The sequence below is a fragment of the Eubalaena glacialis genome, chromosome 9 (assembly GCF_028564815.1).
Source record: "Eubalaena glacialis isolate mEubGla1 chromosome 9, mEubGla1.1.hap2.+ XY, whole genome shotgun sequence".
Classification (NCBI taxonomy): Eukaryota; Metazoa; Chordata; class Mammalia; order Artiodactyla; family Balaenidae; genus Eubalaena; species Eubalaena glacialis.
Window position 1 is genome coordinate 14,929,207 of NC_083724.1, and position 12,678 is coordinate 14,941,884.

A 12,678-nucleotide genomic window follows, 5' to 3' on the forward strand; every position below is an offset into this window, starting at 1 on the left:
TTCCCAGCAAACAACAATATAAATGACTTAGCTATTACTAATGAAAGGATGCATCCTGGAACATCAGTAGAAAAGCTCTTTAACTGAGTTCTAAAACACAATAGGTTGTAGTACAAAGAGTATCAGCTTTGGAAGCAGAGAGGATTCCAGTGCAGGCTCCACACTGTAGTATCCTGGGCAAGATAACTGAAGGCTCTTAATCCTACTGTCCTTCCCTGTAGAAGGAATAATGATGCTGACCTCTTAAGGTTGCACTGAGGTTAAATGAAATCATATGTGAAGCACCCCAGCACATGCCACATCTATAATGAATGGTAGGTCCTTTCCTCTCTCCCTTTTATTTAGGAGGTCTTCAATAAAAGTGTTACCCCCCCAAAATGCAGTGTTATTCTTCCTCTATTGAGCGGTACCAGGTGGGTTGTTTTCTGAGCAGAAAACCAACCCACAGCCCAGTATTGGAGGAAGGTCACTCCTAGGTTTTAGGTATACTTGGAATGAAATGAGATACTTTTCTGAGTTTAATCGCTGCTGTTTCTATGCTTTGGTAAGTGATCTGGGGCCAGGATGGCATCCACAGGAGGCTGAAGTAGGCAGCATGGCATCTTGCAGGCATCCCTGTGGTCCCATGGGGATTCACAGAGTTGCCATGTTTGCCTATGGGAAACGGATGGGAGGTGGGTATTGGGAAGTGAGAAGAGTACAAGCCTTGGTGTCTGCACATGTAGGCTGTAACTCTCGCTCTAAGTTTACAGAGTGAACTGGGACAGGCCATGGAACCCATCTGGGTCTCAGTATTTCCATTGGTGCATCCAAGAGATTTAGTTAAATGGTCTCTGTGAGGGCCTTTTTCACTCTTGTATTCTATTAGGTGGGGAAAAAAGAGTGTTTGGGATAAGATCATTAATTCTAATTAAGGTTTATAATTCACTCTTTCACCAACATTTATTAAACACCTATTATCTTCCAGGCACTATGATAGACTTTAGGATATAGAATTAAAAGTACCTGTTTTCAAAAGAAGCCAGGCACAGAAAGTGTACATACTGTATGATGCCAGGTACCTGAAACTCTAGAAAAGGCAAATCTTTAATGATAGAAAGTAGATCATGGTTTCCTGAAGTGGAAGGGAGATTGATTGGGACTGGATCACAAGGGAACTTCTTGGGGTGATGGAAATGTTTTATATCAATGCTAATACAGTTGCCACTAGCCTCATGTGGCTATTTAAATTTAAGATAAAAATTTTACAAATACTTAATGATATCACTTATATGTAGAATCTAAAAAAGAATACAAATGAACCCATATACAAAACAGAAACAGACTCTCAGTCCTAGAAAACAAACTTATGGTTACCAAAAGGGAGAGGGATGGGGGAGGGACAAATTAGGAGTATGGATTAACAGATTCAAAGTAAAATACATAAAATAGAGAAGAAAAAGGACTTACTGTATAGCACAGGGAATTATACCCAATGTCTTGTAATAACCTATAACGGAATATAATCTGCAAAAAAACAAAGCAAAAAACGAATTACTATGTTGTACGCCTGAAACTAACCCAATATTGTAAATCAACTATACTTCAAAAAAAGATAAAAACTGGGACTTCCGTGGCGGTCCAGTGGTTAAGACTGTGTGCTTCCACCGCAGGGGGCGTGGGTTCCATCCCTGGTCGGGGAACTAAGATCCCGCATGCTACGAGGTGAGGCCCTCCCCCCCCAAAAAAGTTAAAAGACTTAAGTTCCTCATTCCCATAACCACAATTCCAGGGTTCAACAGCCACACGTGGCCAGTGGCTACCCTATTGGACAGTGCTAATTCAGAACATTTCCATCATCCCAGAAAGTTCTTTTGGAGAGCACTGCTCTATACCTTGGCTGTGGTGGTGGTTACATGGGTGTACACGTTTGTCAAAACACATCAGAATGTATACTTAAATTGGGTGCATTTTACTGCATATAAATTGTATCTCAATAAAATTCATTTAAAATAAAGTCCTGTTCTCAAGGAGCTCAGTCTAATAGAGGAGACAGGCAAGTTAATGGACAGTTATAGAGCTGTGTAAGTGCCATAAATAAGACCAGGGTGTTCTGGAAGTTCAGAGGTGGGGCAGCTATACAGATTGTGGCCCAGGACATACTCTTCAACTATGGTTGGGGAAACTCTGGGAATTAGGCAGAGAAGAGGAAGGAAAGGTATTCTAGACTCTTAAGAACCACTAGCACAGGGACATCCCTGGTGGTCCAGTGGCTGGGATTCCACGCTCCCAATGCAGGGGGCCCAGGTTTGATCCCTGGTCACGGAACTAGATACCACATGCCGCAACTAAAGATCCCACACATGGCAACAAAGATCCCGCGTGCTGCAACTAAGACCTGGTGCAGCCAAATAAATAAATATTAAAAAAAAAAAAAAAGAACCACTAGCACAAAGAGTTCCTTTGGGAGAGTGAGGAAGAGATGCCCCTGCTTTGGAATGGACTCAGCTTGGGAAGCAGAGCCCACAGCCTGGCAAGCAGAGCATGGACTGGATTTCAAGCCTCTGCCCGTCCTTGGCTGGGTGTCCTCAACAGGGCACAACCTGTGCAGTGTACCTGGTGGCTTGCCACACAGAGGGGAAGGCACGTGCAAAGGCAAAGGGCCTTTACATTGATCCCTTTGAGGAAACAGGTGCTGCAGCCACCTCTTTGAGGCCCACCTTCGCTGGGTCCTGGTCTGTTCTTTTATTAGGAATTCACCACATTTAATCACTATTAAGACATCAAGATTCTTCTAACCTGCAAAATGTCCAGACAATTGATTAGTTCAATTATCCTTCTTTGCCTACAGCTGTTGCTGTTTTACATAGTCAAGTGTGCAGCTGGGAAGGGTGCTTGAAAGCTTTCCCTGGTACCGTACGACAGTTTTCCCAGAAGTCTTTGACTCTCTTACAGCCAAGCCTCTGGGTTTAGCTGCATGGGGATCTGGCCATGGTACTGAGCAAGATCAATTTAGGCAGGGAGATCTTGATTTGCGATACCGTCTGTAAGTTTCAAAAAAAAAAAAAAAAAAATTCAGGAGCACCACCTTTTGGGAATTAGAAAACTGAGGTCCAAGTGTCTTTCTCTGTCACTAGCTTATTGTGTGACTTTGGGAAAATCAGTTCATGTCTCTTGAGAATCAGTTTCCTTATTCATAAAGGATAACAAACGTCTGAATTATGAGACGGTATCAAAGAAAGTGACATGGGCTTTGTAAATGGCGTTGCATCAAATAGCAATTTTATTTTATTTCTGCTGGCGTTAAAAAGTGAGCACCTGGTGCCCATACGGCATATACAGGTTTCTACCCTGCTTCTGCAGGGCATAGATCTTGCTTATAAAACACCTTCCCCCAACCTCTCAGTCAGAATGACTCATCTCTTTTCTTTGTGTCCCTAGAATCTTACACTTATTTTTCTTATACTAACAAAGTACTTAAAATGTTTTACTTTGATTTATAATTACTTATCTGCATTTCAACCAGCTGGTGACTGCAGGGATACTAGTAATTCAGTGAAAGGCAAACGGCATAGTGATTAAGAGCCTGGGATTTAGAATAAAATTTGGGTTCAGCTCCCAGCTCCAACATTTCGCAGCTGGATGGCCAGGCAAATCCCTCTCCTCTCTAAGCCTCAGTTTTGTCAACTATAAAATTGGTGCATAATCAGTCCCTGTTTCAAATGGTTATTGTGAGGAATGAATGTAAGGTTTCAACACAGTGCCTGGCACATAGAAAGCACTCAATACATGGTAACTGATATCAGTTATTCATGGAATGTCAGAGCTGAAGGGAGCCTCAATGTTTTTGTTTAATGTACTGAGTTTACAGGTAAGAAAAGAAGCTCAGAAAGTAGAATTGGCAGGTCTGAGATCATACGGTGTTGATGTGTATTACCCTCTCTAGCCTAATAATCTACATGCTATTCCCTTGATATGGAGTATTTCTCAGTTTTCTTCCCATCTTGAGAAGAAGTTAGGACTTGAGTTAATTTGGCAAACTGGCATTGAGCTATGTGCACAGCCTGGGGTTAGACGCTGGTCCTAGAAGGCATCACTGGCTTAGCGACCGAGCACACTATGGGGAAGAGAGTGGGTAACAACTGGGAACTGGTCAGGGACTGCTGGTGGTGAGGGTTGGCTGGGAAGAGTTCTTGTGAGCAAGGGGGCAGGTGACAAGCCAGAAATACTGCTGACCTTGGGACCAGACAGACCTGGGTTTGAATCTTGGCACACCTATGTATTCAAAGGGTGACTTGGCCAAATCTAGGACAATTTGGGTAACAAAAGAAATAATGATAGTAATGTATTTTAACTCACAAAATAAAGCAAATATCCACGAGTTCATACTGGTTTAAATAAACAACTGAATAAATGGGGGAGAAGAGAAAGCTCTTCCTTACAGTAGAGTTCCAATTAATAAAGATAGAAGGAATGATGAAAACAGGACATCATCAACTGGCAAACAGCACAGTGATATTTGTTTTGGGTAAGAATTATCAATGGGGACTTCCCTGGTGGTGCAGTGGTTAAGAATCCGCCTGCCAATGCAAGGGACACGGGTTTGAGCCCTGGTCCAGGAAGATCCCACATGCTGCGGAGCAACTAAGCCCGTGCGCCACAATTACTGAGCCTGTGCTCTAGAGCCTGCAAGCCACAACTACTGAGCCTGCGTGCCACAATTACTGAAGCCCGTGAGCCTACAGCCCGTGCTCTGCAACAAGAGAAGCCACCTCAAAGAGAAGCTCGCACACCGCAAGAAAGAGTAGCCCCCGCTCACTGCAGCTAGAGAAAGCCCGCGCGCAGCAACGAAGACCCAACGCAGCCAAAAAAAAAAAAAAAGAATTATCAATGGATGCTAAAATAAGTGGGTGAAAATTTGATGAAAAACAGGATATTTACATAGTTTCAAATATCAACGCAAGATTTTTATTAATTATAAAAAATAGTAATTTTACCATGGAGAATCTTGGCAGATACCACCTTACGCAAGAAAACAGAGTTAACAGAACTGATTAATGAGACATATTAACATCATCTGCCTCCTGGTACCTGAGAAAGGCACAGCATCACTTTTGTGGTACTTTTGCCAAAAGTGCACAACCTCAGTTTTATCATGAGGAAACACCACACGAACCCCAAAACAGGAACATTCTATCAAATAACTGGCAAGAACTTTTCTGAAGTGTCAACATCATGAAAGGCATGGACAGAGGAATTGCCACAGATTGGAGGAGGGTGAGGAGACATAACAGCTAAATGCAATGTCAAATCCTGGATTGGATCCTGAGCCAGAAAAATGGCATTAATGGGAAAATTGATTAAATTTAAAAATGTTTGTAGTGAATCATATCCTATCAATGTAATTTCTTATTTTTGACAATTGTGCTATGGTTATGTATTGGGTTGGCCAAAAAGTTCATTCGGGTTTTTCTGTAAGATGTCACGGAAAAATCCGAACGAACTTTTTGGCCAATCCTAAAATGTTAGTAATTTAGGAAGCTGGGTGAAGGCTATACAAAGAAATCTTTGCACACTTTTGCAACTTTTTTCTAAGCCTGAAATTATTTCTAAACAAAAAGCTAAGGAAGAAAGAGAGAGAGAGAGAGAAAGGAAGGAAGGAAGTGTGGCCTTGGGCAAATCTCTTCCCCTCCCTGAGTCTTGTTTCCTGACCTGAAGAGCTGGGCAGTCATCCCAATCTACTTCACAGTGTTCTAAGGATAAAACGAAATAGTGCAAAGTAGCAGTGTGTATGTATTGATGCTATAAAAAGTTATTCTTGCCGTTAGTAATGGCAGCTCCTGTGTCTTGAGGGTTCTACCCTAATGAGAAACATCTGGCTGCAAGTGACTTCCTCCCAGCCATTCAATATGACCTTGCCCAAGGAAATAATAATGCCAGCTTTGTGGCTGGGTGGCTGTCGTCAAGGAGATGGCGCCAGAGAGCCCAAACAGCTGGTGGTAGTGACGTCACCTCCAGGCTTGGCAGAAAGAAAGGCCATGGTGAGACAGAGACAGGGCAAAGGGCTTCGTCCCTGACCATGAAAACAGGAAAACAACTTCCCAAACAGCCCATCTTTTGTGCAATTGATTCTATTTTCAGTTTCCAGGTTCACTAAAATGTTTAGCACACAAGCCAGGAATATGGCCATTCACCGAATGGGCAATGGATTAATCATAAGGAGAATTCCTCCCCGGCTCTTTCTCCTTTATAGATTCCAAAGTATCTAATGTAACTGTGTGAGCTCAGCATTGTCTGTCCCATTTTACACAGGAAAAACCAAGGAGGAGCAGGGCGAAGGGACGCCAGGTCCAGGATAAGTTGGAGGACTTTCCAAAGTCAGAATCCAGGCGCCCAGACTTCCCGTCCTGAAATTATACTGCCCACACTCAGGTTCATCTCGTGGCCACCCTGAAGCACATGCCCAAGGAGTAGAGTCTGGTGAACACACCCCTGAAATACCATTGCCTGATGCAGACCTCACCTCTTAATCCTAAATTCTAAAGTGGAGAAAAACAAAGAGAGAAGACAGGCTTCCTGAAACAATTAGGGTTTTGGGGTTCAGAGGGACCTGGGCTCAAATCCCAGCTCTGCCACTTAGCAGCAGGGAGACCATAAATTACTTTTACCTCTTTCAGCCTCAGTCTTCTCATCTGTGAGAGAAATGGGGATAACAGTAACACCTATGCTGAGGGTGGTTGTGAGGGTGAGATGCGGTGGTGCCTGTGATATACCAGGTACAAGTGTCACGTAAGGAATGTCAAACTGTGCACATCCTCTTCCTTGTGTCCTTTCTCAAGAGCTTTCATCTGCTGGATGGAAAGTTAGTTCCTTCATCTGGGAAGTGATGATTTGTAACTCAGACTCCCTCACCAGAATAGAGCTGGCTGTGCGTTAGTAGCTTTGAAATCGACACAAAGAAATCTGCTCCAGTGCTGTGAGGTCCTGAGACATCCATCCAGTCCCACCCTCTTGTTTTACAGCTGGGGAAACTGAGGCCCAGAGAAGAGGAGCAGTCTGGCAAAGGTCACAGAGTCAGTGCCAGAACCAGGGCAGGAATCCTGACACCCCAGCTTCCCTGCTTTTGGATACACTCATCTCATTGGTTGAACTTAGCATTGGCAAGGACTGCTGGTTCCAGGGATTCAGGGACTGCCCCTTCCCTGTGTGCCAGCTGGTTCCTGCCCACTCTCTTTCAGGCTGTTATTTTATTGCTGATTCTGGGGGTGGTTGAAGATCTGGAAATGGAAGAGGGACAGGTGCAGGACCATGAGCCTTGTAGCCTTCACTAAAGGTGTGTGTGTGTGTGTGTATGAGAGAGAGAGAGAGAGAGATGGGATTACCATTGACTGAGCTACTAAAGGTATCTTAGGTCATCTCCACATTGTCACAAAAACCTTGCAGGATAATATGCAAACTATTATTTATAGAATGGATAAACAACAAGGTCCTACTGTATAGCACTGGGAACTATATTCAATATTCTGTAATAAACTATATAGAAAAGAATATGAAAAAGAATATATATATCTATATACATGTAACTGAATCACTTTGCTGTACAGCAGAAACTAACACAACATTGTAAATCAATAATTCTTCAATAAAATGGATTATAAAAAACCCCTTGCAGGATAGGTATTAGCCCCATTTTCCAGATTGATTGAATCATTCACTCAACATATCTGTTTAAACATCTGCTGGGTGGCAGGCACAGTGCTAGGTGTTGGGGATACAGCCGTGAACAATTCAGAACACAGTCTTTGCCCTTACCGAGCTTCCAGTCTACTGCAAAAGGGATACAGTTAAAAAAAATTATATACGGAAGTATAGAACTGCAAAATGTGGTAAGCCCCACAGAGAAAAAACACAGATTGCTAAGAATACAAGAAAGGGCTTGATGTAGATTAGAGGATTAAAGAAGGCCTCTTTTGGAAAGAACGAGGAAACTGAGGCTGACGGAGGACACGTACATCTACCCAGTCACTCATCTTTTCAAGTTATTTTCAGGCAGCACTGAGAACAGTCCTGACAGTCTGCAGAGAAAGGGTAGCAACACTGAGTGAAGAGAGGAAGGTCGATTTCACTGGCCAAGCTCTGCCAAATTATCTAGGTGTTTGGTGATTGCTATTTGCTTTAAGAAAGGCAGCCAGGGTTATGCAGAGAGCTCGGATATAGTTGGCAGGAACCACGGGTCTGGCTCCAGTTGACCGACTTATGGTACATGACCTTCGGCAAGACTTTCCTCTCTCTTGGGCTCAGTTTACTGATCTCAGGTGCATTTGAGCCCTAACGGTAATAAAGGTTCACCAGGTGAGAGATTGGAGAGGGAGAGTCCCTGACCACTAGGCTCATAGGGATGAGCTTCTTCGTTTCAAACTGTGCAAATTACTGCTTTAGGTCGGATTTTTCTAAAGCGAGGCAGCACCGGATTATCTGAGTTTCAGCTCAAGGAGGAAGCCTTTGGGATGCCCAGACCCTAAGGTTCGGAGTCATTATTCTAGAAAAGTACACACCTGGTTAAGAACTCTGCGGGTCCCGAGAGGTGCTGGATTCCCATCTCCCGCTTAAATTAACGGCCCAAGGCCGATTCAGCCCTCAACAAAGATGGCACCTGCCCTGGCCTCGGGCCGAGTGCCCTCACTAAAAATGGCATCCTGCCTCTCTTTCCTTAAGTCTTGCTGGCGCAAGTGCAGACGCCCCCTGCCATTAGTTAAGATGGCGCCCGCCCGCGCTGCCCGGCCCGGCCTCGGGGCCCGGCCGGTCGGCTTCATAGCGCGCGCCTCGGTGACCCCGCCTCATTTCCGTAGGAAGAAGCGCCGGGAAAGATGGCAGCGGCTGCGGTTTGAATTCCAGCGGCGCCGCCGGAGTCCGAACGAGACCTGGGTTGGAGGGGGCGGGGACCTGGGGAGCCGGGCGGGTCGCGACCAGGGGCGGGGGTGGGGAGGGAAACCGGTGGCGACGCCTCCAGACACCAACGCCACCACCTCCTCTGTGTCCATGATGGACTCGGTGTTGGAAGAGGACGTCACCCTCCCCGGGATACGCAGCGGCTGCAGGTGCGGCCCGGCCTTTGGGGGTTCGCGGTAACCAGGCCGGGGTTCCCGCTGATGGGGGTTTGCTCCATCCGAGACTTGGGGTTTGCTCTTTGGGTGTTTGAGGGTTCTGGACATGGGCAGTATGTGGGATGGGTTTCTTGGGGGGGGGGATCTCTTTGGGGACCCGCCCACTGATACTGAGTGTAGGTGGTTGGGAGGTCCCGACCTGCCCCACGCCCGCCTCTCGCATTTCGGGACATACTTTGAAGAGGAGGTGAGGGACAGGTAAAGGGTTCTCTGAAAGGGTGGGAGATGGGGACCTCTTGGAGTGTGCAATTAGTGGGGGCTGGTTGAGGGGCGGGGACCTTGAGGGTACTTGATGGTTCATGCTGGTTTGGGGATTTGCTTTCATTATGGGGAGTGCAGTTGGTCTGTCCAGACTTTGCTTATGGGGTCACATAGTGGCCACCAAGACTCAGGCTATGGAGTGCAGTGGTTAGGAACCTTGGCTGGAGTTGAACAGAACTGGATTCAAATCCAGCCCTTTAAACTAACTAGCTGTATGACCTTGATAAAATGGTTTAATCTACTTTCCCATCTGTAAAAGGAGGCTGGTAGTAATAGCCACCCAACAGAGTTGGGGTGAGGATCAAAAGAGAAGATGCCCACCCAGCAATTTGCTTGGCAGGAGTAGTGCTTGGCATATAATCAGTGCTTAAAAAATGGGCTCTCTTGGGCTCAGTTTACTGATCTCAGGTGCATTTGAGCCCTAAGGGGGGCTCAAATTGATTGATTGATTGATTGTCCCCCCTCATTGATTCGGGGGACTTACCTGGTGGCCCAGTGGTTAAGGCTCGACGACACCAATGCAGGGGGTGTGGGTTCAATCCTTGGTGGGAGAACTAAGATTCCACATGCCACGGGGCGAGGCCAAAAGATAAAAAAAGAAAAAGATATGGTGTTGTCATTATCATCATCATCATCATCAACAGTAATACAAACTGGGGAATAATGTCTGAGAGTGGCCTCCCAATGCACCTGTCCCAAGAGGCAGTTGGCGTCCACATTGCTGGTGCGGCAGGGGTCTCTCCTGGTAGGAAGGCCTGACAAAGCCCTGCACTGCTGCAGGGTTGGGGCCCTTTGGTTGTCCTGGGCTCCTTGTTGGGGAGAGGGTAGAAGGTCTCAGAGGTGATCCCTAACTGAGAATCTGCAGTGTTTATCCAGCTCTGCTAGGGACAGGCTGCTTCTTGTAGTCAACAGATCCTAACTGAAACGGTGACGTGTTATTTGTTGTGCGAATCTGGAGGGTTTTAAGAGTAAAATGGGCACAATTAATTTATACCTGAGCAGCAGGCATAAACAGGTCCTGTCTTGGGCAAACCTTGGACAAATGGTTACTCTGTTTATTGAGAACCTACTAGTTATCAGGCACAGAGCAAGGCCCTTTGCAGCTCCTGCTAATTGGATCCTAAGGTAGTTCATCATGTCCCTTTCTCTTCATCTTTCTGCCACTGCCCCAGTATATTGCAGTATGACCTCTCATCTGGATTGTCCTGGTTTCCTTCACACCTCTGATAGCCTTTTATACTACAGCTTAAAAGCTCTTTTTAAAATATAAATCTGATTGTCACAGTCTGCTGCTTTACATGTTTAATGCTTTTCATTGCCGTTAAGGTAAAGTCCATTATTATTCTCTCAGACAGCTTTTCACATCTCAGCACCAGTTGGCCAAGCACTTGGGTTTTGGGACCTAGACCTAATTGGGTTTCAGTCCCAATTCTGCCACTTAACAATCCTGTGACCTTGGGCAAGTCACCCTCTGTGAGCCTCAGTTTTCATTATCTGTAACATGGGTGAGTCTAAAAGGGTTTAAGCCTAATGTCTGACCCAGAGTAGCAGCTCAACAGAGCATCAGATATTCTCCTTTCCCTCCTCTCCCTGCCTTTGCTGGTGACCCTGGTGCTGCATACATTCCTGGTAACTAATCTCTTACTCACCTGCTTTATACCCTCCCTGGCTCCTCTCTGCCCTCAGGATGAAGTTCTTTAATATGGCTTCCGAGTTCTTTATACTCTGGTGCATCTACCTCACTAACCTCCTGTCCTCCCTCTTCCTTCCCTGTCTCCTCCCCAAGCCCGTCACTCTTGCTGGCTGCCAAACAGTTATGAATGATCTGCCTTGTTCTTTCTTACAGCTGGGCCTGTGCACTCGCTGTTCCTGCGGCCTGGATTGCCCTCCCCCCTCCCCCTTTGCCTTATTATTTTTCAGGTCTCAGTTTAGATGGTACTGCCAGGAAGTCTTCACTGATATCCCCCTATCCCCACCTGGGCCCTCTGTTCTCCTCTAGTCCCCCCATCACTGACCTGTTCACAGCCCTCATTGACTTCACTGAATTTTTTTGTTTTTTTGGCCACACTACGCGGCATGCAGGATCTTAGTTCCCCGACCAGGGATCGAACCCACACTTCCTGCAGTGGAAGCTCAGAGTCTTAACCACTGGGCTACCAGGGAAGTCCCATGACTTCACTGAATTTTATTAACTAGTGTGGTCCAGTCAGCATATAATTTGAGCCATGTATGTAATTTAAAACTTTCTAATAACCACATTCAAAAAGTAAAAAGAGACTGGTGAAATTAATGTTAATATGTTTTATTTAACCCAATATTTCCATATATTATCATTCTAACTTGTGAAAAAAATTATTAATGAGATATTTTACCTTCTTTTTTATCTTACTAAGTCTCTGAAGTCCAGTGTGTGTTTTACACTTATGTCCCTTCTCAACTTGAATGAGCCACATTTCAGGTGCTCAGTAGGTCCAGGTGGCTGGTGGCTCCCGTACTGGCCACTGCAGGTACGACTGTTAACTTGTCTGTCTCCCAGATTAGACTCTGACCTACATGAGAGCAGGGGCTGCATGTTGATCATCTTTGTAACCCGACTTCCTAATCTGGTATCTGGCTCGTAGTAGGGGCTCAGTAACCATTTGTTAAATCACTGAATAAACAATGATCTGGTGGGGTGACAGTTTTATCCCCCTTTTACAGGTGAGGACCCTGAGGTTCAGAGAGGTGACGTGAACGGTCTGGGATCCCACAAAAAGTACATGATCGAGCCAGGATTTAAATCCAGGCCTACAGACTCCAAAGCCTGGCTATCAGTACCATGTCTTGCCTTCCAGCCAGTTCTGTGAACCAATTCTGAGAGGATTCTGGGGGATTTTTTGGACCTGCTGGTGCTTGAACTGGCCCTCAAAGAGTGGCAGAAATGTCCTGAGAGAGTCCGCTTCTCCGTCAGGTGGTCACAGTAGATGAGAAAAACCCCTGCAGTAAAATCTCTTTTTATGCTAACATGAGTACTCTTCTGCTTGCTTACATCCAAGCCCCAGTTTTAGAGACTAGACCAGAGTCCAGTTTGTCCTTGGACTTCTGCTGAATTAGGTCAGTGTGTGTTATTCTCTCCAAAACTGATCACCTGTGGGTGCCCCAAGAGCTCCGGCCCCTGGAGCCTCGCCTGAGCTAAGGCCCTTCATTAGGTCCTGCCTGATGGTGTCGAAAGAACCTGCACTTTGTACGCAGGATGTCTGCATCTGCATCCTGCCTCAGCCAGTCACTAGCTGTG

General features: G+C 45.6%; 1 protein-coding gene across 5 annotated transcripts in view; it reads left to right on the forward strand.

Annotated features, from left to right (window-relative positions):
- Nucleotides 1-8,981: 8,981 nt before the first annotated feature.
- Nucleotides 8,982-12,678, forward strand: part of CDK5RAP2 (CDK5 regulatory subunit associated protein 2) — a 184,434-nt gene continuing 180,737 nt past the window's right edge. For all 5 annotated transcript variants that reach the window (XM_061200019.1, XM_061200023.1, XM_061200021.1 and 2 more), the window contains exon 1: nt 8,982-9,077. In XM_061200019.1, the coding sequence (XP_061056002.1) occupies nt 9,019-9,077 (59 nt within the window). In that variant the 5' untranslated portion in view covers nt 8,982-9,018. The remainder of the gene's footprint in view (nt 9,078-12,678) is intronic.